This window comes from Podarcis vaucheri (genome assembly GCF_965113315.1).
Source record: "Podarcis vaucheri genome assembly, chromosome: 6".
Lineage (NCBI taxonomy): Eukaryota > Metazoa > Chordata > Lepidosauria > Squamata > Lacertidae > Podarcis > Podarcis vaucheri.
The window spans coordinates 103,045,737-103,073,272 of record NC_138764.1 but is presented as its reverse complement, the minus strand read 5'-3'; the positions used below and the strand labels follow the sequence as shown (position 1 = coordinate 103,073,272).

Here is a 27,536-nt window from a genome sequence, read left to right as displayed (position 1 = left end):
TGAGTCTCAAAGTGGCTAACATTCTCCTTTCCCTTCCTCCCCCACAACAAACACTCTGTGAGGTGAGTGGGGCTGAGAGACTTCAGAGAAGTGTGACTGGCCCAAGGTCACCCAGCAGCTGCATGTGGAGGAGCGGAGACATGAACCTGGATCACCAGATTACGAGTCTACCACTCTTAACCACTACACCACACTGGCTCTTGGGAGACCCTAAGAGTCATCTAGTCCAATGCTGGCATCACAGCTAGAAAATCCCTGACAGGTGGCCGTTCAACCTCTGTTTAAGGAGAGACCACCACCTCCCAGAGTAGTCTGCTCTGCTGTTCTGCCATCAGAAAGTTCTTCCTGACTTTTAGTCGGAATCTCCCTTCTTGCCATTTGATTCCATTGGTTCGGGTCCTAGCCCCTAGAGCAGCGGAAAACAAGCTTGTTCCATCTTCCATGTGGCAGCTCCTCAGCCCTTCAAGAGGGCTGCCCACTGAGGGCATGAAGGGCCCTGTCCTTTCCTCTCTCAACACCAGTGTGGTGCAGTGGTTAAGAGCAGTGGACTCGTAATCTGGTGAACCAGGTTCACGTCTCCGCTCCTCTATATGCAGCTGCTGGGTAACTTAGGGCTAGTCACACTTCTCTGAAATCTCTCAGCCCCACTCACCTCACAGAGTGTTTGTTGTGGGGGAGGAAGGGAAAGGAGAATGTGAGCCGCTTTGAGACTCCTTTGGGCAGTGATAAAGTGGGATATCAAATCCAAACTCTTCTTCCTCTTCTTCTCTCCACCTGGCTTGGGGCGGGGCCTGACAGGCTGTACAAGGACAGCGGCAGCTGCTCAGCAGAGAGGGCTCCTCTTTCAAAATTGTTTTTAATTTTTATCTGCATTGTTTTAAAGGAGACCATCTTCTTGGCTGTGAGCCCTAGAAGACCCGCACCCTGCCTTGCTGGCCCTTTCCCATCTGGCCTGGGAAAGTGGAGTGCGGACTGACTCCAGCTACAAAAGCTGAGGCTGTTGAACAGATTCTTGGGCTGGGGTACAGTGGTACCTCGGGTTACAGACGCTTCAGGTTACAGACGCTTTAGGTTACAGACTCTGCTAACCGAGAAATAGTGCCTTGGGTTAAGAACTTTGCTTCAGGATGGGAACAGAAATCGTGCAGCTGCGGTGCAGCGGCAGCAGGAGGCCCCATTAGCTAAAGTGGTGCTTCAGGTTAAGAACAGTTTCAGGTTAAGAATGGACCTCCAGAACGAATTAAGTTCTTAACCCGAGGTACCACTGTATTGTTTACAGAGGATTGAGAGAGCTGCCACTGTTATATATATTATTGTTGTTTAGTTTTAGATCTTATGATTTACGTGGAAATTGTTTCCATTTGGCTGTGTACTTTTTGATGTGTTTTATTTATCGTTTATGACTTCTGCTATGTTTGTAATTGTGTAAATCTTGTCGTGTTGTAGGCCACCTTGAGCATAGTTTCAACTATGGAAAGGCAGCTACAAATAAAAGAATGAAGATGATGATGATGATGATGATGATGATGATGATGATGATGATAATGATTGAAGGTGGCTCTCAAATCAACGCCCAGTCTTCTCTCCTCCAACTTGTTTGCTCACACCACATCTCATATTTGCTCTCATTGCCTCCAACATTTCTCTGATAAAAATAGGGAAAAGCGGGACATTCCAGGATCAAATAAAAAAGAAAGGTGGGATGGCTGCTGTAAATCTGGGATTGTCCCTGGAAAATCGGGACAGTCGGAAGGTCTGCATTCATGCTTTCCACCTCCAAATCACCACACGCACATAACACCCTCCTGAAACGACACATGGCCCATGAGAACAATCTGGGGCTCTTTATGACATCATAGCCCATCTGTCCTCCCGGCAAGGAGCCGTGACATCACACGCCTTGCAAGTTCAAGGTTAGCGGTCCCCCTGGAGCAAACAGAAGCCACCTCTGCAGACAACTTGCCTTTTAGGTCTGCAAAGGGCAGCTCTTATTTAAATGCCGCTGCTTAGCAATCCCCCCCTTTCTCCCTGAACCCCTCTTCTTGTTGCTCCTTTATTGTATGCTTTGGAGATTCCTTTTCGCAAGGCCTTGGGTGGTGGTGGGGAGATAGAAGAGTCCTTTTTTCCCTGTACCTTATCTGTTATTATGGAATCCTGTTTCCTTTTCCTTCCTCGGAGGCACAGCAAGCAAATTGGCGATTACTCATGCCCTATTTGTGCCAAGCACACTTGCCCGCTGCTCTGCGATATTTCTGCACCCCTCCCCACCCCAATGTAGTGCAATAAGCGAGGTAATTAAGTGTAAAAGACAAGGTAGGGGTGCGGATTGGGGAGGGGGGAGCGAGAGGGACGGCTGGGGAGGGGAGAAAGAGAATAGCCCCCCCCCCTTTCAGGAGCAGGGGACTGAGATAATATATGCTAATAACCGGCAATCAGAGCTGCCGAGTGGCATTAATACTGCTGACTGCAATAAGCCTCTGTGTGGAGCCCCCCTCCCCAAACGCACACAAAGAACCCCCTTCTCCGTGCACAAAAAAGGACAGAGGGGAGAGACACACAAGGAAGAATGCAAACCTTTTCTTCCACGCTAGGAAGAAAGGACCCCCCCCCCAGCCTCCAGCAACCCACAATGATCTTAAAATTCGTGGCTTTCTGGGCAGCTGTATGGAAATAATTTTCCTCAGCTGAATGTGATAGCCCCCAATGTGAGGTTGGTGAGGGTTTAAAAAAAAAAGTGGGGGTGGTGAAGGAGTTAAGAGTACGGGGCTGTATTGAGGAAGGGGGAACAGATACAGAAAGCCAGTGGGGTGCAATGGTTAGAGTGGCGGACTTGGGCAGACAAGGGCAAGGTTCGAATCCTCCCTTGGCCATGAAGCTCTCTGGCTGACCTTGTGCAGGTCACTGCCTCTCAGTCTAAGCTACCTCACAGGGTGGTTGTGGGGATTAAATAAGAAGCAGGGATAACCACATACCCCTCCTTGAGCTCCGGGGTAGGGAGAAGGGGGGATATGAATTTTTTAAGATTTGCCTTGAGAGAGTCTTTGAATCTCTTTTGTTGACCACCGGCATTACGCTTTCCATTTTTAGTTTCAGAATAGAGTAGTTGCTTTGGAAGATGATAATCAAGCATCTGAACAACATGACCAGTCCAACAAAGTTGATGTTGAAGAATCGTCCCTGCAGGAGCAACACACAAAATTATTCAAACAGGAAGCAGTGATACGATCACTTACCTGGCTTGTGGCCCAGGGTGGAGGGGTGCAGGCTATTGTTTACTTTTTATTTATTGTTAAATTTAATTTCCATTCTGTGTTTATATACAATATGTATATAATTGAAATACCAATTTCAAAATAAATTTTATTTCAAGTTTTTTTTTAAAAAAAAATCATTTTAATAGAAAAACTCCACAGGGCAGGTTGTGGGGACTCCAAATCCCATCAGCCCCCAGTAGGGATGAGGGGAGAAATTTGGCACAGTTCACATTTTAATGCAGGCCTACATGATTCACGCGGGATGTGGGTAGCGCTGTGGGTTAAAACCACAAAGCCTAGGACTTGCTGATCAGAAGGTTGGTGGTTCGAATCCCTGCGACTGAGCGAGCTCCCGTTGCTCAGTCCCTGCTCCTGCCAACCTAGCAATTCGAAAGCACGTCCAAGTGCAAGTGGATAAATAGGTACCACTCCGGCGGGAAGGTAAACGGCATTTCCGTGCGCTGCTCTGATTCACCAGAAGCGGCTTAGTCATGCTGGCCACATGACCCAGAAGCTGTATGCTGGCTCCCTCGGCCAATAAAGCAAGATGAGTGCCGCAACCCCAGAGTCGGCCATGACTGGACCTAATGGTCAGGGGTCCCTTTACCTTTACCTTACACGATTCACAGTTCCTGAAACAATGCGGAATGAAACAAGGCTCATTTTCATCCGGGTCAAAGAAACGTTGCTGTGTACAAACACAGACTGGGAGTCTCAATGGTGCCCCTCTGAAGGCTTCACCCAAAACAAAAAAAAATGTGGCTAGCCCCCACCCCCCACCCCAATAGCTACGACTCTGAACAATGCATGAAATAAAACACAGGTATCCAAAAGTCACACTTCTCCAAATTTTGCAGCAAAGCTTTCCAACCAAATAATGTGTAGAAGAATGCATATGCCGCAAAAAAGCGAGCATTATAATTCAAATAAAAGTAATAGCGTACTACTACTTTTATTAGATTGCAAAATGTGTATAGTGGGTAAATATGCAAATATTACGAGAAATTTGCACAAAACTGCTGACCGATTTTCATAGGGACTCTTTGCAGTTACATAAATGTGGAGAACTGAACTATTTCCAAAATGAGAAACTTTAAGAAACCAAACTGGAAAGATTTGTCCACCCCTGAGCCCCAGTCAGAATGGGCAATAGTCTGGGATAATGTGAACATCTGGGATATGGCAACATCTGTAATGTCACAGGTCTGCCACAGCTGCTTCCTAGATTAAGGACGGCACGTTAGTTTCTGCTCTGAAAGCTGCAGGGAAACTTTGCAATCTGTAGCCTTCCTGGTGCAGTAGTTAGGCCACAGGCTAAACAAACAATGGTTGTGATAAAATGAATTATCCAAGGACACGGAGGATAGGATTCATTTCATCCCCAGGCTGGCAACGCTTTGTGGATTTGAGAGGGAGCCATTTCAACAGGCTGCTTGGCCCAAGCTGACAGGCATTGGCAACAGGCAAAGAAACACCATCCGTCAAACGCCTGGTGGACTTTTTAGTGGCTGTCCTGGCCTGATGGCACAGCGTAAGGAACAGGCCCTGATTTATACCCCGAAGGAACTGGAAATGGCCAAAGTCAAAAAGAGTCTGTGCAGAACACACACACACAGAGGTTTGCAATGCACCTTGAACAAGCTGGGGTCTGTGCTGTCCTCCCATTACAACTGCCCTTTTCTGGGGTCAAATGAAGACACAGGCAGCTTCACGACTAGGCAAGGGGCAGCTGGATGATTAGGGCTGTGATCAAGGGCTATGGAAGAGGAGAGCAAGTTCGAGGTCTGGACCCTCAGGGGGTCTCAGATTTCAGTGGCGCTCTGTGCAATGCCAGAATTCGGCCTACACACACCCTGCTTGCCGTGCGACCGAACCAGTCGCACTGCCCTGAATCCGGCTCTTTCTGGGGTGCAATCCGCTGCAAACGTCTCCTGTTGAAAAGTAACCAGGAGCTGTGCACTGGGGCTTGTGGGGGAGAATTACCGCCGTGGGTTGTGTGCCTCGCATTATTTCGGAGGGTGGTGGTGGTGGTGGAACCATTGAGGGTTTCGTTTTCTCCTTCTCGTCTCAAGCAGCGAAATAACTTCAGCTGGCTCTAGATGAAAGGAATAAACTGACTCTTCTCCTTCTCCATTCTCGCTTTTCCAAAGGTCAAAGTACTCCACCTTTTGTTGAACTGGGAAATCAGGGTCTCTCCCCGCCCTTGAATCCAGGCTCAATAACAATCATAATTTGCTGGGTCTTAAACCACCCTGGGTTTGTGCCAAGACAAAGAAACCGTGGATGGTGGTGAAGAGAGGGATGTGGCGGCGGGGGGCTAGAGAGAGAGAGAGAGAGAGAGAGAATCTTTCCCCCCTCCCCACCCCCTCTTCCCTCCTCTTCTTCCTCAGACACGTGTCCCTATTGTTCTGCCTTTGGCTGGACACGAGGAAGGGGAGGGGAGGCAAGAGTTAATCAACCCTCCGGGTGGAGAGAAATGACTGTCGAAGGAGCAGTTTTGCTCGAGGGGAGGGGGTCGATTTGGAGGAGGAAGGGGAGGGGAAACGACGAGGGGGGCGGAGGAATTCCCTGCATGGCGAGGAATTTGGGTAGCTGTGTTAGGAAACGTTGCGGGGGGGGGGGAGAGGAAGAGTGTTTCCAAAAGGGGCAGAGAATGCCGGCCTGTTCTGGAGCTTCGCTCAGTGGGGAGAGAAAGGGACGGATGCAGTGGAGGGAGCGATAGGGATCGATAGGTACCTATTTTTGCCTCCATCCCTCTGGCAACCAGCATTCCATTTTATTTTCTGGGGTGCAGAAGGGGGAGGAAAAAAGTTATCTTGCACTGATTTTAGAACAGATTTCAGAGCGCCGGCCTCTCTCCTCATCTTGGGTACAGACTTTGCCTGAGAATTTCTTCCGGAGCTGAAATTGGCCGTCGCCGCGCGGGTTATACAATGCTGGCGCGGGGGTGGGAGAGTCGAATAATATGGAAAAGGTGTTTATAGGCTCAAACCTTGGACTCTAGACGTGTGTGCGTGTGTGTGTGTGTGTCGCAGTGTTAACCAGATGGGCAATGGAATACTGTGTTCCCTCCCTCCTGCTCTCTCTCTCTCTTCCTCCCCCCCCCCCTCACCGCACTGCCAACCCGGTCCCCTTGTCTGCTTCACCCTCCTCTCACTTTCTCCCTCCCCTGCCCCCTCCCCTCCTCCCACCCTTGCCTTGCCTCTCGCAATATCCCCCCAACTCCCCCCCCCAACACAAAACGCCCCCATCCTTTAGCCCGGCCTGTTCTTTGCTCACGTGCTGACGGTCCTGGGGGACCGTTGATGGATTAATCCACCTGATCGCCCCCCCCCACCCCACTCCCCTCAGCCTGCGTCCCATATAAAGACAGGAGGAAGGGGGGCGAGGCTGGAGCGTGCTGCTGACCTCAGCTATTCCTCGCCAGTTCCCGCCTCCCCCCCCCAACCTTGTCTCCTCCTCCACTTTCCTCCCCCCCCTCCCCGCTTCCCATCTCCGCCCCTCCCTCCTCTCGCTCCCAAGCGGAGAGCGGGCGCTGTCCAAAGTGCTGATCGCGGCTCAGGAGGCGGCAGCAGCAGTAGCAGCAGGCGGAGGCGGCGGCGTCTCGGGTTCTTTGCACGATGCCTCGCTCTTTCCTGGTCAAGAAGATCAAGGCGGACGCTTTCCAGCCCAGCCCGGCGACCCCCACTTACCACCCCTTGGAAACTTCCTACAATGAGTTGGCGGGACCCCTGGGAGCCGGCGACCCTGGGGTGGAGGATGGTAAGGAGGCGAGAGGCGCTCTGAGAAGGGTCGGGCGGGGGGCGCGTGCGATGCTAGGAAGGGGGCGCCGTGCGCGTGAGAGCGAAAGTGTGGGGATGAGGGAGAGGGGACTTAGAAGGGGACAGGAGGAGCGTGCAAAGGGGGAACACTTGGTTATGCGCGTGCGGGGTGAGCCAAGAGCGGGCGCAACCTATTTGGCAAGGTCTGGGTCGTTTTGCATAGAGGGACCTCGATGATAACCACGGTGGGTGTTAATGGAGTTCTCCTTCCCCCTTCCTCGGTCTCTCTGTTCCCCGGACACAGCGACACTCCCCTCCATTGCTCCTCTAGGGAACGGAAACAGGCACCAAAAAGTGGTGTCCATTTTTAAAAAAAAAACAACACAAAACACAAAACTGCCTGCAGGGTGAGCGCGGAGGGGGGGGTCTCTTCTACTGCTCCCACCCATCCTCCCACAGCATTATTGTACCAGAGGGATAGTCCTGAACGTTAGAACAGGATTGTGTGTGTGAGAGAGAGAGATTGCCCCCCCGGGGGGTACATCGCCAGTGAGCAGGGAGAAATAACCTTTGTGTTATTGGGTGCGTTGTGACACATCGGCACCCAAGGTCTGGCTGGGCAAAGTTTGGACCAGGCAGTGGTCCTCACTAAGCCCCCCCCCCCCCTTACAACTGAAAGGGTACACAAAACGGGGGAGGGCAGAGATGATACTGTACTTAAATTGGGATGCTTTTTTCCCCCTTACGCAATGTGAGATCTTAGAGTTTTCTGTAAGGGGAGAAATGTTCTGAGTCCAAGAGATTTGTATAAATACATTTTTAAACGGGGCGCAGGGGCAGAGAGAGAGATGGATAGGGTTTGCTCGCCCCAAGGCCGCAAAAGGAGGTTTTGAGCTCAAGGTAGGGTAGGCAAAGCCTCTGCTCGCGGCCCGGACTCGGGATTTTTCCTTGCTTTCTTTCATCCATTTCGTCCTACAAAGAGGGAGGATGTTCTCCCCTCCCCCCCCCTTCTCCTCCCAGCCGCTTTCATCCTCGGCTGCCTTCTTCCATCTCCCAAGTTTATGACCCAAAGCAGCAGCAGAAGTACCTCCCATTCTCTCCCCCGCCAACCAGAACCCATGTTGGACAGCTCAGGTGGACGACTTTAGCGGAGCCGTTGCAAAAAAAATGGGGCATGGAAAAGTTTGATCTTTCTCGCGTTTTGTGCGTGGCTAGCTATGTGTGTGTGTGTTGGAAAGGGCATTCTGCGCGTGTTTCTCGAACCTCAGGCATTGGCCCAATGTATGTGAAAGCGAAGGACGCGTTTGCAAAGAGCGGCTCCGTGTTTTTGTTTGTGTGTGTGTGTGTTGTCGTGCTAGTTTATTGCAGATGAATTCCCATAGGTGCACCCTGCGTAAAACTGCTGCGTCTGCAGAAATATGACATTCCTTCCTGAGTGGATGCGGTGGCCTTTGCAAGGAGTTTTGGTTCTGTGAGTGGCGTCGCTCCAGTCCGTTCGCCCCGACAGGACTGCTGTGCGAAGCTTCAATGGGTCAAGGGTGTGGATGTGTTTCTAAGGATTTAAGAGATGTGTTGCTGGCCCAGATCAAAAGGTCACACACTCCGTTAACAGCGGTCAGTCCCTTAAAACGCTTGTAGCAAGAAAACAATGGAACGCTCCTGCTGTTTCACCCCAGTATTTGGGATGAAGAGATATACTGTCCCTGTAGAAGGAGGCTTGATTAAACCACCATGACTAAGAGCTGGTGGTAGTCTGATCTTCCATAAATTTTAATTAAATTCTGATGGATACATATCATTCATTCATTCATTCAAAAGTGGGATCCCCATCTTTCCTCTGTGAACAATGATACCAGGGAGCAGGTCAGTCCCATTGAGATCAATGGGTCTTACTTCCAAGTAGACCTACACGGGATTGATGAGGCTATATATTCTGTGGTTGATGGGTTGTTGTTGTTTAAATCAAATTACTGTACTGAGGAAATCTGACTCCTGTGATCAGGATAATCTGCGGAACAACCCTCTATCGCGTTATTTTGAGAAGGCTGCATCTTGCATGCGATGTGGGCTTCTGAGAGGATTTGAAACTTTTTTTTGCAAGCGTTGGGAATGGGAAGCAAAATGATTTGAAGATCTGAGGATGTGGGATTTAGGGACGGGAGCCAGGAGATAGGAGGAGGAGAACCACATGGCAGGGGCGGGGTGCGTTGGATTCAAGCCTTCACCCCCCCACCCCCAGTTAGTGGGAATCCTGCTCAATCACCCTCTGACATATGAGATTTCACACCTGCCCTCCCATTTACAAGGATATACTATGCAGTCATGGAAGAAAGGGAGAGAGAAAGGGAGATTGTGATCCATTTTTTTGTGACTCTTGGGCAGCGGACCTCCTTGTTTAAGAACAAGGAATTTGGAGGAGGTGGGAAGAGAACATTCCTGTGTCCAAACGATTTTTGCAAGCATGTGAGAGGTAGTGTCCGGAGTGCTGGACTAGTACCAGGGAGACCCAGAAAAGCTATGAGATTACTGGAGTGCTGTTGTTGTTGTTTAGTCATTTAGTCATGTCCAACTCCTTGTGACTCCATGGACCAGAGCACGCCAGGCACTCCTGTCTTCCACTGCCTCCTGCAGTTTGGTCAAACTCATGCTGGTAGCTTCAAGAACACTGTCCAACCATCTCGTCCTCTGTCGTCACCTTCTCCTTGTGCCCTCCATCTTTCCCAACATCAGGGTCTTTTCCAGGGAGTCTTCTCTTCTCATGAGGTGGCCAAAGTCTTGGAGCCTCAGCTTCAGGATCTGTCCTTCCAGTGAGCACTCAGGGCTGATTTCCTTCAGAATGGAGAGGTTTGATCTTCTTGCAGTCCATGGGACTCTCAAGAGTCTCCTCCATCACCAGAATTCAAAAGCATCCATTCTTTGGCGATCAGCCTTCTTTATGGTCCAGTTCTCACTTCCATACATCACTGATGGGAAAAGTCAAATCCCCACTCAAGACATGAGGTTCTCTAGATGACCTTGAGCCAACCTCTCTCTAACCTGCCTCACAGGGTCCTTGTGGGTTTCAAAGTGGAGGAGAACTTTCCCATTTCTTTGCTACCCTACTTGTGCCAAACCTAAAATGGGGAAATCAGATTCACTTTACACTCGGATAGCTCAGTTGGTAGAGCATGAGACTCTCAGGGCCATGGGTTTGAGCCTACGCTGGGCAAAAAGATTCCTGCACTGCAGGAGCTTGGACTAGATGACCCTAAGGGTCCCTTCCAACTACAATTCTATGATTCCAGCTGCCTCCATTGCAACTAAAGGACTGTGTTGCTGTTCTCCTTATCCATCCTCCTCAAGAACAGAGCCTCTCCTATTTCTTGGCCCTCTAAGTTTACCACCCAGGTCATACATTGATGATGGTGTGCATGAAAATATTCAGTCCATGATCAAGGATGATGGAGTTGTCATCCCATGTTGACTGCCTCTGATGCCTTCCTTCGTCCCGCCTCCTAAGACCCCCTCTACGAGAGGGGATGGAGCTCAGTGGTCCCTAACCCTCTCCAGATGGTGTGGACTACAACTCTCAACATCCTCACTCAGCATGGCCAACGGTCAAAGATGATGGGAGTTGTAGTCTATCACTGACGCCTTCCTTCGTCCTGCCTCCTGAGACCTCCTCTGCCAGAGGAGATGGAGCTCAGAGATCCCTAACCGGCATCAGGAATAGCCAACATGGGATGACAACTCCCCTAATCTTTTGACCATTGGCTGTGGGCTGGATATTCTAATCTGAATGCACACCATCAAGTTGTGAGCTAGGTCCTTTAGTTACAATGCAGGCAGATGGAAGCTGTGGTCCAAAGCACCCTGGAGAAGGCAGCTGATGTAGCTCATTAGCAGAGTGCTGACTTTGCATCCCAACATCTCCAGGTGTTGTTGGCTTGTTTTGTTTTTTAAGGCTCTTGTGTACCTGCTTGAGAAAGGCCTCTTTCTGCCTGGGTCCCAGAAACCCTGGCAGATCCCTTTTATCCAGCCAAGAGCTCTGAGCATCTGGTAGAGTCTAGGTGCCATTTTGATTCCCCAACGGAGCGCAGTTCTGGGAAATGTAAATGTTGGCTCACTAGCCCCCAGTGCTGCTGGCTGGTAAGCTCACTGGGGCCCAGCCAGAGAGGAGGGGGTTTGCCCAGGCCCTCCACAAACCTGCAGCTGATCTTGACCTGGGATACAGCCAATGCACACATTCCCCCATGTTCCCTTTTAGCCTTGGCAACTTCCCTGCTGTGACCCTGTGGATAGGCAGCTCTGATCTGCTGTCATGTCCACAGTCCCGCAGGTGTGCTGAATGCACAAAATGCTGCTTGCATGCAAGCGGGGGGCATCTGAAATTATTTCTCACTGTTGTGCTACAACATTTTGTTGTGGCGCTGCATGGCTTGTGCGGAATGTTTTCCAAGCTACAACATTTTGTTGTGGCGCTGCATGGCTTGTGCGAAATGTTTTCCAAGCTTTTGCAGCAAGAGTCATCCATCTTTGCAGTGGAATAATAATAATAATAATAATAATAATAATAATAATAATAATGTTTTTTATGCCGCCCATCTGACTGGGTTACTCCAGCCACTCTGGGCAGCTTCCAACAAATTAAAACACAATACGACATCAAACATTAAAAACTTCCCTAAACAGGGCATGATTCTTGATGGGCACATTAGGGGAGGGGTCAGCAAACTTTTTAAGCAGGGGGCTGGTCCACTGTCCCTCAGACCTTGCGGGGGGGCCGGATTATATTTTTTTGGGGGAAAATAATGAACGAATTCCTATGCCCCACAAATAACCCAGAGATGCATTTTAAATAAAAGCACACATTCTACTCATGTAAAAACACGCAGATTCCCGGATCATCTGCAGGCCGTATTTAGAAGGCAATTGGGCCGCATCTGGCCCCCAGGCCTTAGTTTGCCTACCCATGTCCTAGAAAGCTGCTGCCAGTTTGTGCTGGCAATATGGAGACAGGTGGACCAAGCATCTGATTCACTGCTAAGACAGCTTTCTGCGTTCCACTGGGACTCTGTCTTGCGCAGGCTCCATCGTTTCCCCTTCCTTTCCACAGGGGACCCTGCAGGACGACATCTGAGGGGGGTTGTTAACCATCGCAAGGAACTGGAGAGTCAATTCTCCCCTGGTGGAACCGAGGCAAAACAAAGGCAAATTGACTGGCAAGAGCTCTCTCTCTTGTCTCAGGCAGCGGGGGCTGGCAGATCAATGGCAAGAGGAAAGCAGCAAGACCATATGGATTGCTTTTCCCCAGGGGGGAAGATTCCGGAGTGTGGGGGGAGAGCATGAAGAACCCTGCAAAGAGAGAGGGGGGGAGGGAGAGGAAGAAAGCAGCAGAGCGTGTTGCCATTGGCCTACCAGGCTGTCAGCTACAAGCATCCATGCATGTAGCTGCATTGTGTTAGATCTGCACTTTAGCCTCCCTGCCCCCACCTACAGTTGTCCCTTGAGGGTATGAGGACTTCCATGTGCACACAGAAAGAGAGAGAGCTGTCCTGTATGCAGGCGCCTCCCCATTCCCTTCAATGGAACAGGATGCGTCTCAATCCATTCAACGGTAGATTAATCAACTAAAAGTTTCCATTGATCAATTTATCAGGGAGGGTCCATTATTAGGTAAAGGTAAAGGGGACCCCTGACCATTAGGTCCAGTCATGGCCGACTCTGGGGTTGCGGCGCTCATCTCGCTTCATTGGCCAAGGGAGCCGGCATACAGCTTCCAGGTCATGTGGCCAGCTGTGGTCTAGGTCGGTGGTTCAAATCCCCACAATGGGGTGAGCCCCTCAAACCCCCACTTTAATTCTGAACTGTCTTTTCTACTCTGGAAGGGTCAGGCTGGAGAGGTGGTCTCCACAGTTCCTCCCCTGCCCAGTCCCTGACACAGGGTTGTGAAGGCTGAGGCAAGATGCCCTCCATGAGCAGGTCCATCCTCTCTGCACTGCTGTGGCGCAAAGGGCCATAGCTCAGTGGTAGAACTTCTGCTCTGCACACAGAAGGTCACCTGTTCAATCCCCAGCATTTCCTATATATATATATATATATATACACACACACACACACACACACACACACACACATTTTTAGTTGTTGTTTTTTTAACATATCATTTCCATCATATAACATAAATTCTTATCTTATACAATATATTGGACTTCCGTCAACACCTCTGATGATTTTTCATTCTTTATCACTTATTCTGCATTTCTTAATTTCTCTATTACTCTTAATTATCATTAACTAATAATTCTCCTCATAGTCTTTCTTGCAATAGTCCTCCTTACAAAACTACTTGCAATCCTACTAGCATAATCTGTCCATTGCAGTTACTTTTCACATAGTTCGTAAATTTACTCCAGTCTTCTAAGAATCTCTGGTCCCGCAGGTTTCGAATCCTTCCAGTTAATTTACCCAATTCTGCGTAGTCCATCAATTTCATCCGCCGTTCTTCTTCCGTCGGTAATTCTTCTTCCTTCCATTTTTGTGCCAATAATATTCTTGCTGCCATCATTGCATATAAAAACAACTTGCAATCCTGTCTGTTAATATCATTTCCTACAATGCCAAGTAAAAATGCTTCTGGTTTCTTAATAAATGTATATTTCAGCATCTTTTTCATCTCATTATATATCATTTCCCAGAAGAATCCCCGGCATTTCCAGGTATGGCTAGGACTATCTCCTGCCAGAAACCCTCGACAGCTGCTGCCAGTCAGAGTCCATATTGCAGTGTCTCCCTCCCCCCTATTTATTTTTATTTCATGTATTAAATTGCATACATAGCCCCACCTTTCCCTCACGGAGCTCTCCTCCTCCCTATTGTACCTACACAACAGCCCTGTGATGTAGGTTAGGCTGAGAAAGAGACGATGACCATCCCAAGTTCACCCTTGGCTGAATGAGGATTTGAACTCGGGCCTTAGCCCAACACTCTAACCACTAGTCTACACTGTCTCTTTCTTCCTCCCCTACCTGCCCCAGCAGGCTCTGACCTCTTGTGCCAGAGGTCTCAACTGGCTGCTTGGAGAGACCCTTTGAAAGTAGGCCGAGGAGGAACAGAGGGACGCAGATAGCCCACCCCTTGACTGAATTGTGGGCTGCCTGCTCCGTCCAGCTCAGCACATTTGGAGAAAATGCAACATCTTTGATCACAAGTCAGGGCTGCTTCTGAGAAGGTCTCCCTCCCTTCCTTCCCTCCCTCCCTCCCTGTAAAGAAAACCAGACATTTCAGGAAGGAAAGCAAGAATCAGGGGAAGGATTAAGCTGTCCTGGGCTGAGTGAGAAGATGAGCTGTCAAAAGCTTTATGCTTCAAAGTCTTGGCAGGCCTCTTCTGCCCAGGGAGGCTGCAGAAACCTGGGAACTTGAAAGGAGGGCGGGTGCAAAGTCTTTTCCTACCAGTTCCCCTGAGATCCTTCAACTCCTTCTTTAGGAGTTAAAATGCACTGCAGGAGTGGTAGAGGTGGCTAGCTTGGCCCAACCTCAGCTAGAAAAGTGCCAGCCCTCGCAAATGCAGCATTTGCCCAGGAGGGGAATAATAATAATAATAATAATAATAATAATAATAATAATAATAATTATTATTATTTATTATTTATACCCCACCCATCTGGCTGGGCTTCCCCAGCCACTCTGGGCGGCTTCCAACAAAATACTGAAACACAGTAATGCATCAAACATTAAAAGCTTCCCTAAAGAAGGCTGCCTTCAGATGTCTTCTAAAAGTCTGGTAGTTGTTGTTCTCTTTGACATCTGGTGGGAATGCGTTCCACAGGGTGGGTGCCACAACCGAGAAGGCCCTCTGCCTGGTTCCCTGTAACCTGGCTTCTCACAGTGAGGGAACCACCAGAAGGCCCTCAGCGCTGGACCTCTGTGCCTGGGTAGAAAGATGGGGGTGAAGACGCTCCTTCATATATACTGTCCCTAATCGTGGTGGACACATCATCAGATACTGGGGATCTTGCCCAGAAAAGGGCGACCACACTGTTTTAGCTACATGTCGTGCACTGCAAGGGTTGGACTGGATGACACTTTGGGTCCCTGCCAGCACTACAATTCTGTGTGGGAATGTTGAGGAAAGTAGGAGAGGATATATTGATTAAATATTATCCCTCCTCACTCACTCTAGTGAGCAAGCAGCAGAGCACATTTCCTTGCAGATTTCTGGAAGCAAGTTGATGATTCATTAGAATCCTTTAAGTTAAGCAATCCAGTCTGGCTTGTCCAGTCTGGATTGTTCCTGGTAAGTTTCCCCTTTTATTTCCCTCTTAAAATTTTAATAATAACACAACAGTCTTGATTAAAAGTAAGAGTAAAGTTTACTTACAGTGGACGCTCGGGTTACAAATGTGATCCATGTGGGAGGCACGTTCGCAACCCGCAGCATTCACAACTGACAGTGCCACGTCTGCGTACGCGCGGGTTGCATTTTGGCACTTCTGTGCATGCGCAAAGCGCGATTTAGCGCTTCTGCGCATGCGCGGCTGCCAAAACCCGGAATTAACTGGTACTTCCGGGTTTCGGCAGGTCCATAACCCCAAAAAATGCAACTTGAAGCATCTGTAACCCGAGGTATGACTGTACATTCAGTCCAAAGTAGTATTCTGAAGCCAGGCTTCATCTTGTGGTTACAGTTACCTTTGTAGAGAAAAGAAATCTGAGTTAGGCCTCAGACTTTCTGCTTTCCTATAGACATCTGGTTGGCCTCTGCACTGAACTAGAGGGGCCTTGGTCTGATCCTGCTGGACTTTTAGGACAGTGGCTGCTTTTCTACTCAGGCAAATAGCAACTTGGGGTGAGGAGTTTGGGGCGGTTCTTAAAAGGAGAATATTCTAATTCATGGCATTGGATGATTATACGTAACAGTTCAATCAGTGGCGTACCATGGGTTGCCTGAGTCCGGGGTGCACAAGCTGTCACTGTCGGGGTGCCTCCCTCCCCACTGGAGCCAAGTGGGGTGTGCTGCGCGACCTGCCTGCCCACATAGTGGTGGGGAGTCTGGCCAGCCAACACAGCCCTTGGCGGGCAAATCTCCCCCCGCCCAATGCCTGTGGAGAGGAGTGCCAGGCCTGGGCTGCTTTGCTGCCTTCACCGGGACAGGATAGTGCAGGATCCTGCATGGGAGCAACTGGTTGTGCCCCCTCTGAATTTTGTGCCCAGGGCACAGCCCCCTGCCTCCCCTGCTACGCCACTGAGTTCAATAGAACCTCCTTCAGAAAGTGTGCTTTTGAATGTCAGGTGCTATGGACAAGGAACAGGGCAGGATATGTGCAGTAAAATAAACACAGGTTCCCTGATTGCTTATGATCTTGGTCTTTTCTTAAACTCACTATATATTGAACAGTTGGAATGTGATTCAACCGTAACCAAGCTGCACAGTTTTTATGATTAAATTATTTAACGCCAGCTGGCAATACGGTGGGTCTCTGTTTGGGTGATGGCTTCTCCATTTTCCTGGGGACGCGGGTGGTGCTGTGGGTTAAACCACAGAGCCTAGGACTTGCCGATCAGAAGGTCGGCGGTTTGAATCCCCGCAACGGGGTGAGCTCCTGTTGCTCAGTCCCTGCTCCTGCCAACCTAGCAGTTCAAAAGCACATCAAAGTGCAAGTAGGTAAATAGGTACCTGTAATGGTTCTAGTGGTTGCTCGTGCGTAAATCGGCACCACCACTGGCCGGGTTACCTGGGTGAACTCTCACTGTCCGGACAGCCATTCACCCGTGGCTGTCTCAATCGCTGGCAGAATCCGTCAGTGGGCGTTTCTTGAACTTCTTCCAGCATAAAAGTTGTTTGATGCCTAGTCGCCGCCTACTCTCCCTGCGCGGAAGCCTTCTGCGCAAGGAGGGTGTGGGCAGCGGACGGCCAGTGCTCTCCCCGCTGGTCTCCGGCGAAGAGTCATGGAGCCACCTCGCCGATTCCCCCATCTGCCCCCCTTCTCCACTGGTGCTACGCTGATTTCCTTCCCCATAAGATGGGCTGCTTCTCTCCCTCCCAGGACACTCTCCGGAATCTCTCTGGACTCCTCCCTCTCCCTCTGGCTCCGATGGCAGTTCCCTGACAGTACCTGTCCGGCAGGAAGCTAAACGGCGTTTCCGTGCGCTACTCTGGTTCGCCAGAAGCGGCTTAGTCATGCTGGCCACATGACCTGGAAGCTGGACGCCGGCTCCCTCGGCCAGTAAAGCGAGGTGAGCGCCGCAACCCCAGAGTGGGCCATGACTGGACCTAATGGTCAGGGGTCCATTTACCTATTTCCATTTCCACCTTTACCTATTTCCATTTCCTGAGTGTCATTGTAGCCCCTGGGTTGTGGTTTGCGATTTGCAACCGTTTTTAAATTGCTCAACCGTTCATTACCCAGAGAACTTTGGATATAGGGCAAATAACAGTTCGCTAATTGATCAGCAGATTAATAGCCGCTCTTTGAAACAGGATGCCAGCCCAGATGAAGAAGATCTCATTTTTGTTTCTCTCTTCTCAGTGCATAAGCATGCGCTGAAAAGGTGGGAGGGGAGAGGGAGAGAATCCAGGAATCTGAAAGAGAGAGAAGGTGCTTTTAGTGCATTAAGGAGCAATCAGTGTCAAGTGTTCTTGAGCAGGGACTCTGGGAATAGCAGGAGAGGCAAGAGAGTGAATGGGCTGCTGCTATAGATCTCCCTCCCCCTCTCCTCCTTAATTCACAAATACCTGCCTGGGGCTTTGAGGCCTGTTTCCCTCCCCATCCCCCTTTCCATAATCAGAAAAGCTGAGCGAGGCAGAAAAACCCGGTGCTTGGCATGTTCTTTGTTGAAGGGAACAGGTGCCCTTGAGAAGCTGATGTTTCTGCGAGGACACCAATAAAGGGAAGTTTGTAGCACCCCGGCGGTGCAGAGGGAGGCAAGGTGGATATGGTTGGATTCTGCACGCCAGGAACAAGGGTAGAGGGGCAGCTGAGATCTGAGCCGTGATAGGGGACGGATTTCCATAAATCGTGACCGAGCCACCCACTCCAAAAGCCCCACACACTTTCTGCAATGTTGGGAGGGGTTGAAGAGGGTGCAGAAAAATAAATAATGTTTGCCTATTGTGCGGGTGGAGGGTACAAGTCCTGGCACTCCCTACAGTTTTGTGCCCTCGTGCAATGATGCTGCCATCGGGCAACCTGGCAAAACCAGAAGTTGCTGTTGTTTAGTCGTTTAGTCATGTCCTACTCTTTGTGACCCCTTGGACCAGAGCACGCCAGGCACTCCTGTCTTCCACTGCCTTCCGCAGTTTGGTCAAACTCATGCTGGTAGCTTCGCGAACACTGTCCAACCATCTCGTCCTCTGTTGTCCCCTTCTCCTTGTGCCCTCCATCTTTCCCAACATCAGGGTCTTTTCCAGGGAGTCTTCTCTTCTCATGAGGTGGCCAAAGTCTTGGAGCCTCAGCTTCATGATCCGTCCTTCCAATGAGCACTCACGGCTGATTTCCTTAAGAATAAGTTTGATCCTCTTGTAGTCCATGGGACTCACAAGAGTCTCCTCCAGCACCAGAATTCAAAAGCATCAGCCTTCTTTGTGGTCCAGTTCTCACTTCCATACATCACTACTGGGAAAACCATAGCTTTAACTATACGGACCTTTGTTGGCAAGGTGATGTCTCTGCTTTTTAAGATGCTGTCTAGGTTTGTCATTGCTTTTCTCCCAAGAAGCAGGCATCTTCTAATTTTGTGACTGCAGTGATCATGGAGCCCAAGAAAGTAAAATCTCCCACTGCCTCCATTTCTTCCCCTTCTGTGTGCCAGGAGGTGATGGGACCAGTGGCCATTATCTTAGTTTTTTTGATATTGAGCTTCAGACCATATTTTGTTCTCTCCTCTTTCACCCTCATTAAAATCAGAAGTGACATCCTCCAAAAACACATGCCTCCTCTTCCCCACCCCTCCTCATTTATCATCATCATCATCATCATCAGTTTACTTATATGCCACTTTTCCACAGTTGTGCTCAAAGCGGCTCACAAGATACCACACAGGCAATAATAAATATAATTTTTAAAAGTGTTAATTAGAAATAATCATAATCAGAAGATAAATCCTTATAAAAACATACAAACAAGGCAACACACCCTCATTTGTCTGTCAAAGGGTGCCACAATATCGTCATATTCACTATGTGATCCCTGATTGGCTGAGATCACATAAAGAGTGTGGATTCATATGATTCTATGATTCTATGATTTATCATCATCATCATCATCATCAGTTTACTTATATGCCACTTTTCCACAGTTGTGCTCAAAGCGGCTCACAAGATACCACACAGGCAATAATAAATATAATTTTTAAAAGTGTTAATTAGAAATAATCATAATCAGAAGATAAATCCTTATAAAAACATACAAACAAGGCAACAAACCCTCATTTGTCTGTCAAAGGGTGCCACAATATCGTCATATTCACTATGTGATCCCTGATTGGCTGAGATCAGATAAAGAGTGTGGAGGGGGGAACCCCGAGGAAACAGTAAATGTGTGAGGACACAGGACTCTTCATCCAATGTTCGTGTGTTCAAGTCCCACGTTGGACCTATATGAATAGAGCTGAATTCGCACAGGGTGCCTTTTCACTAATGGGGATCATATCCAATGAGTGCACTCCTGTTCCAATCCCCCCCCCCCCAATTATTATTCTCTGACTCCCTCTTAGTGCTCTCCATACAAGCACCATGCTGGCTGGGCCGCCAAGCTGGCAAAGACTACTCTGTGCTGAAGTGTCACAAAGAACAGGGAGACTTGAAAGACTCGTTATCACCTCATATGGAGCAAAGTGGAGCCCGTCAATTACTCTGAAAAAGGATGGTTGCTCCTGCTCTGAGGGGGTTGGAAGAGTCTTGTAGTGCATCCCCCTCCCCTGTCAAAAACCCCCCCCAAAATCATAATTTTGATATGCTGGAGAGGATAAACAGAACCCGCTGCTTGACAATTTGAGGAGAGAAGGTTCGTCAGGAAGGAACACGGGACGCATCCTAAAAGATTCCCGACACAGACATTGTTTCCCTTCCATCCCTGTTGCTGGAAGCAGCTCCTTGCCTGAAATAGTTTGCTCCTCTTGGCAATAACCTTGCTGTGCGTTCCAGCGAAAGTGTGAAAAATTGCTGAGGAGTGCATTTTTCCGCCAAGAGTGTGTGACTGCACTTGGTAAACAAGGAGGAGGAGGAGGGGGAGAAGGCGAACCAGGAGGGGGGGGAATCGTAGAGATTGCCAGGGTTGGGGGGGGCGTCTCTTAAACCTTCTGAATTGCACATCTTCCAAAATAATAAAAATCAAAGGTGGGTTCTATTTTTAAAGACCCATCTCAGGCAGAGGGAAGCATCTCCCAGTGATCTTCAACAGCGAGAGAAAGCAAGGATAGCTCTACACGTTCAGGGATTTCTCTTTCCATTTCTATATAAAAATCTGTATTCAAGAACAGAGACTGGGGGAGGCAAGAGAGGCGTCTGTCATCCAGCAGTGATCTCTGGTGCTGAGTGTTCAAAATGCAGCGCTGAGGGAATGTGTTTTCCTACCCTTAGAAAACTCACCTTCTGTTAGGGAGGTTGCTAGTGCCCTCCTTCCTCTGCAAAGGAATGAGTGATGGGATAATAATAATAATAATAATAATAATAATAATAATAATAATAATTTATTTATTTATTTATACCACACCTTTCCCGGTTCAGAAAAGCAGGCTCAGGGTGGCTAACAACAAATTTAAAACACTTAATTGATGCAACAACAAAAAGCATAAAATACAGTATAAAACGTGAATAACAATAAATTCAAAAATTCAAAAGCTGTTGAGAGTGGCAAAGCCCCAATTTACAGATACAGTGGTGCCTCGCAAGACGAATCCGTTCTGTGATTCTCTTCGTCTAGTGGTTTTTTCGTCTTGCGAAGCAAGCCCATTGACGGATTAGCGGATTAGCGCTATTAGCGGCTTTTAGCGGCTTATCTGCTGATCGGATCAGCTGATAAGCGGCTTAGCGGCTTAGAAAAGGGGGGGGGAGGGGAAAAAACCTGCAGGAACTCGCAAGACATTTTCGTCTTGCGAAGCAAGCCCATAGGAGATTCGTTTTGCGAAGCACCTCCAAAACGGAAAACCCTTTCGTCTAGCGAGTTTTCCGTCTTGCGAGGCATTCGTCTTGCGGGGCACCACTGAATAAAACGTGAATAACAATAAATTCAAAAGCGGTTGAGAGTGGCAAAGCCCCAATTTACAGATACACACCCCCACACCCTGATGTTGACAGCATCCACCTGCATTCTCCCTGGTGGAAATTTCACTCCTGTATTGCCTTCATAAAGGCGCATTTCAACCTTCAGCTACCCCTCCCCTAAAAGAAATTTGTAAATATGGGACAATAATATTCATTACCGACAGTTAAGAGATTTTGGAAGGATAACAGAGGGCAAAATTACTCCTTATGTAGAGTTCTGTGGAGTGCCCCCCCCAACGTCCAAGTTTTTGGACAGTTTTTAAAAAGCTTCATTTTGGAATGAAAAAGGCGGGCAGATGAGACTGCCACTTTCCCTTCCAGAATTGCCCACCTTCCAGCTCCAACTGCTTGGCTCCCCGCAGAGGAAAAGCTAAGGCATGGGTAGGCAAACTAAGGCCCAGGGGCCGGATCCGGCCCAATCGCCTTCTAAAGCCGGCCTGTGGACAGTTTGGGAATCAGCATGTTTTTACATGAGTAGAATGTGTCCTTTCATTTAAAATGCATCTCTGGGTTATTTGTGGGGCATAGGAATTCGTTCATTTTTTTCTTCAAAATATAGTCCGGCACCCCACAAGGTCTGAGAGACAGTGGACTGTCCCCCTGCTGAAAAAGTCTGCTGACCCCTGAGCTAAGCGGATCTGTATCTTTTTCCCTGTGGAGGAGAAAAAGCTGTGTGTGTGTGTGTGTGTGTGAGAGAGAGAGAGAGAGAGAGAGAGAGAGAGAGAGAGAGTGTTTGGGTGACAAATGGCCAGCACCAAAACAGTTAACAACCCTTTCCTGCTCAGCATGTACAATGGTACCTCATGTTACATACGCTTCAGGTTACAGACTCCGCTAACCCAAAAATAGTGCTTCAGGTTAAGAACTTTGCTTCAGGATGAGAAGAGAAATTGTGCTCCGGCGGCACGGCAGCAGCAGGAGGCCCCATTAGCTAAAGTTGTGCTTCAGGTTAAGAACAGTTTCAGGTTAAGAACAGACCTCCGGAACGAATTAAGTACTTAACCTGAGGTACCACTGTACTAAAAATGTTTGTGGGGTGTTTTGAACCCAACTCCTCCCTTGCCCTCCTATCCATCTGGAGAACCTCAGAACCCAGGGGCCAAACTCAGCCCTCTGGTTTTCTCCGTCTGCCCCCAACCAGGTTCTCCCCAAGCCACACCTTCTCGGCAGACCCCCCCCCACAGCGGTCCTGCTCCATCCCCTCCCAATGTCCTGATTTCCCAGGGACAGTCCCAGAATCACGAAAGCTGTCCCATCTTCCAATTTGATCCCGGAGTGTCCCTATTTCCTTCACCAGCACCACTGCCAAGCTTGCCGCAGCTGCAAGTGATAATAATCCCATTGCTTTTCCATAGCCTCTCCATGGCCACCACTGCTGGTCTCCTCCCTTGGGGAGCTCACAGCTGGAAAACAGGCAAGGAGGAGACTGCTGGCACCAAGACCCAGACCCATGGGACGTGCCATCTCTGAGGGCCAGGCAGAGGGCAGGACCACCCTGGGCGGGAAGAAAAAGGGAGCAGAGAGGAGTGCAAGGAGTCTTGGGGTTTTGTTATGCTTTGTGTATCCGTTTGTAATCTTGCCCCTTTCTAAAATTTGTTTATTGGGGTGTGTGTGTTTTTTTCTTTCTGTAAATCCACCAAACAATCAAATCTAATCAAGTCAGGATTAAGGCGTTTTCTTAGGATGCTAGAGGGCATGTGTGGCACGTCCTGTTGGCATAATGGTGGTGGAGATGGTCTGCAAAGAGGGGGACAAAAAATGGTGAGAATGTTCTGGGTGGCAGGAGAGGATATATTGTTTATTTATATCCTTCCTAACTTGTGTTGGGGACGCGGGTGGCACTGTGGGTTAGACCACAGAGCCTAGGGCTTGCCGATCAGAAGGTTGGCGGTTTGAATCCCCGCGACGGGGTGAGCTCCCATTCGTTGGTCCCTGCTCCTGCCAGCCTAGCAGTTTGAAAGCACGTCAAAGTGCAAGTAGATAAATAGGTACCGCTCCGGCGGGAAAGTAAACAGCAGAAGCAGCTCAGTCATGCTGGCCACATGACCCGGAAGCTGTACACCGGCTCCCTCGGACAATAAAGCGAGATGAGCGCCGCAACCCCAGAGTCGGCAACAACTGGACGTAATGGTCAGGGGTCCCTTTACCTTTACCTTTAACTTGTGTTAGCAAGTTCCTTTACTGAGCAAAGTTTACATTCCCATTTAAACGCACAGCAGATAGCTGGTTGCAGGCTCGTGTGAGCCTCTGACTATTATACAATTTAGTCTGTCTCAGATTTAATTGTACGTTCCTGGTAAGTTCCCTTGAATCCCTCTTAAAAGAATAAAGACATGACAATCTTACTCAAAGTCAATAAAAGAAGTTTACTCACATCAGTTCACGGTTGGATCCCTGAAGGCAGACTTAGTTACAAATATGTACATGTGGCTCTACCCCATATGGGGCAATAATCCCAGTTCTTCTGCTAGCTGAGAAGGTAGCAGGACCATTCCTAGCTAAGAAGCTGGTCAAACAACAGAGGAAGTGAAAAAGAGAGAGTGTGCTGCGTGCCTTGTCCTTTTGTTACCTGGACAGGTAAGGTCACGCCCACCTACTAGTCACATGCAAAACGAAGGATGCTCCAGCCAGGAGGAAACAGGAAGTTTTCGACTGACTGGACCAAACATCCCCTTGCATGTCCACTCTAGGAAAACGAGGAATGTTGTACTTGACTGCTCCCAGTGGATTACATCCAACCAAAAAAATGGGGGGTCGAGGAATGTCAGTTGGGGTGGGAAGTGAGAAATTTCACTATTTTCATACTGTAGCCTATGCTGCTCCACCACCTCCTTGAGGGGGGTCTTGTCGTCTGGGTGGCCCAGGACCCCCATGCACACAGCCGAGGCTTACACCCCATAGAGGTCACTTTGGGGCAGCTAACACATAGGTTTGACTTCACCCCTGAAGGCGCATTGTCCCTCGAGACATACGGGTGCCAGTAACAACTAACTGACTCTGACTGTGAAGGCAGAATATAGCCACCCTGGCTAGTATCCGTCAAAAGCCCTCTCTCTTCCATGAATTTGTCAAATCGTCCTTTAAAGCCATCTAGCTTGGCGGCCATCACTGGCTCCTGTGGGAGGGAGTTCCACAGGTTAACAATTAGCTGCGTGAAGAAGGACTTCCTTTTCTCTGTCCTGGACCATCTTGGAGAACAGTGTTTGTGGAGGCATCACGGAAGCTGCCTGCTGATATGTCGAGGGGCCTGTCTGGAGCCATCTTGGCGGATGACCTCAAATCCATTTGGAGAGAGCTTTCCAGTTAGGGAGTTCTTCTTGGGCGTAAGCAAGAAATTGTTCTCTTGTTTTCTGCCCTAGATCTCAAGAAGATCAGAACGGAAACCATTTATTTCTTTTTTAAAAACCTAAATTTATTTACTTTTATTTGTGGGGGAGGGATTTCGACTCTCCCACTTGCCACATGAACGCCATCTGTAGCTGGAATATACCAAATGGGTGAATCTCTCCTGGTTCTTTTCCATAAGGCACAGATGTTGGGACAAATGGTCGCTTCTGGAACCGACTCCCAAGAAGGCGTAATTTGATTTCCTAACATCATTTAGAGCTGAATACATAAAAGGAGCCTGTTGATTTTCTGTGGTGTGAGTTCCACTCTGCACAGGAAGAATCCAATTAGCTAGCAGGGAATTGTCATTGCTGTGTTTCTCTGAACCATCGTTTTAACCACGGTCAGCACAAGCGCCAGAACTTTGGATGGTCCGGTTGAATTGATCGCAGCAGGTTTACACTAGAAGAAAGAAATGATTTCTTCATGTGGTTATACTAAACTAACTTTCCTTTGTAAACTGCTTAAGAGGTTTCATTGACTATTAGTAAAGGTAAAGGGACCCCTGACCGTGAGGTCCAGTCATGGCCGACTCTGGGGTTACGGCGCTCATCTCGCTTTACTGGCCGAGGGAGCCAGCGTACAGCTTCCAGGTCATGTGGCCAGCATGACTAAGCCGCTTCTGGCGAACCAGAGCAGCGCATGGAAACGCCATTTACCTTCCTGCCGGAGTGGTACCTATTTATCTACTTGCACTTTGATGTGCTTTCAAACTGCTAGGTTGGCAGGAGCAGGGACTGAGCAATGGGAGCTCACCCCATCGCGGGGATTCAAACCACTGACCTTCTGATCGGCAAATCCTAGGCTCTGTGGTTTAACCCACAGCTCCACCTATGTCCCCATTGACTATTAAGCAGCACACAAATTCTGATGAATGCGGGGGCGGGGGGAATAAGAGGGTTGAGCTAGGACCTGGGAAACCAGGGTTCAAATCCCACTTAGCCACGGAGCACACTGGGTGTGCTTTAGCACATTATGGAAAGAAGTCCTATAGTGTTGAGATAGTTTCATTGGTGCAGCATGAGGCTCTTAATCTCAGGATTGTGGATTCGAGTCCTACTTGGGCAAAAGATTCCTGCATTGCAGAGGGCTGGACTAGATCAGAGCTTTCCAAACTGTGTGTCGTGACACGTTCGTGTGTCAGCTGCCGTGTGTAGGTGTGTCACGCAAACACTCCCAGCACTCCTCCTGGCACTGGAAATTGGTTAGTTTAACCTGGTTTGCTAGTAAAACTGAATAACTGTGTCACAAAATGAACCATATCTAAAAGGTGTGTCACCAACATGAAAACTTTGGAAAGTTCTGGACTAGATGGTCCCTTCAAATTTTGCAATTCTATGTTGGGACACAGGTGGCGCTGTGGGTTAAACCACAGAGCCTAGGGCTCACCGATCAGAGGGTTGGCGGTTCGAATCCCCGCGACGGGGTGAGCTCCTGTTGCTCGGTGCCTGCTCCTGCCAACCTAGCAGTTCGAAAGCACATCAGTGCAAGTTGATAAATAGGCACTGCTCTGGCGGGAAGGTAAACGGCGTTTCTGTGCGCTGCTCTGGTTCGCCAGAAGCGGCTTAGTCATGCTGGCCACATGACCCAGAAGCTGTACGCCGGCTCCTTCAGCCAGTAAAGCGAGATGAGCGCCACAACCCCAGAGTCAGCCACAACTGAACCTAATGGTCAGGGGTCCCTTTCCCTTTCTGATTCTAAGTTAACTGGTGGGAGTCTGTTCTCCAAAAAAAAAAAACTTCTGTAACAGCTGATAGTTATGACTCTGGGTCCAGTTCCAATCCAGATCAATTGCTGTCTCTTGCAGATCACCCTCCCTCCATCCCTGCATTAAATATTTGTGTTGCCTGCTAAGAGCTGGGATGGGATCTGGGACAGAGCAATGGGAGCTCACTCCGTCATGGGGATTCGAACCGCCGACCTTCTGATTGGCAAGCCCAAGAGGCTCAGTGGTTTAGACCACTGAGATGTAGTGATGGTGGCCAAGTTAGGTGACTGAAAGGTGATTAAGCAAACTCATGAAGGACAAGGCTACCAGTGGCTACTAGTAACAATGGCTATGTGCTATTTCCAGGATCAGAAGGAATCTGAGCACTTCACGGTGCAGAAATATTTGTGCATGTGTGCATTTATACGCATGGGCATTAGAAACGAGATGCACTTAGCCCATCTCAGAGAAATGACACAACCTTCTTTCTGCAAGCATGCCCTCCTCTTGGCAGCTTTCTCCTGCCCGAGGGGGCCACCTACTGGTGCAGAAGTTCAGTGAAGAACACACTATGAGGACCCCCCACATGCACACACATGCATACATACCGTCTCTCAGATTGTGAACACAGATAGTTGTTACTCCAGCCAAAGCTGTTACTCCAGGGTTGTGGTTTTCTAAAATATCAAGCTTCTGTTTGCACAAGCCTGGAATTCCAGAGCGTTTCTCCCTAATCACTTTTTCTTTTGGAAACAAAGTCACAGGGCTTCCCTGTGGGTCGCTGCCATCCACACTTCAGGGATAACTACCCTCTTATCATTTACAACGGGTGTGGGGAACCCCCTTCCTCGGACATTGGCCTTGCAGGATAAACTTACTTCCTCTTCTCCTGGCCCTGGTGTCATATATGGGAATATTCAAGGTGAAGCTTGGAACTTCAAGCCATAGTTAAAAGGACGAACAATTAGGAGAGTACTCAGAACATTCGCTTGACTCCTCCTTTGCATCCCCGACTTGAATTTAAGGGGGGGGGGCTTCCAAAGGAAGGAAGGAAGGAATCAGAGCTCAGGAAGGAATCAGATTAATTGGATGGATGGTTACAATATTATCAGATTAACGAATTGTATAAACTTGATAAGAAAAATGGTTTTGCAACAGAAAAATCCAAATTGGAAACGGAATTG

General features: G+C 48.9%; 2 protein-coding genes across 2 annotated transcripts in view; both read left to right on the top strand.

Annotated features, from left to right (window-relative positions):
• ANGPT4 (angiopoietin 4) overlaps positions 1–27,536 on the top strand; it is a 265,142-nt gene that overhangs the window by 213,331 nt on the left and 24,275 nt on the right. The window lies entirely within an intron of this gene.
• SCRT2 (scratch family transcriptional repressor 2) overlaps positions 6,826–27,536 on the top strand; it is a 31,291-nt gene continuing 10,580 nt past the window's right edge. Inside the window, exon 1 of the mRNA XM_082226472.1 lies at positions 6,826–7,016. Coding sequence (XP_082082598.1) covers positions 6,875–7,016 — 142 coding nt within the window. The 5' untranslated portion in view covers positions 6,826–6,874. The remainder of the gene's footprint in view (positions 7,017–27,536) is intronic.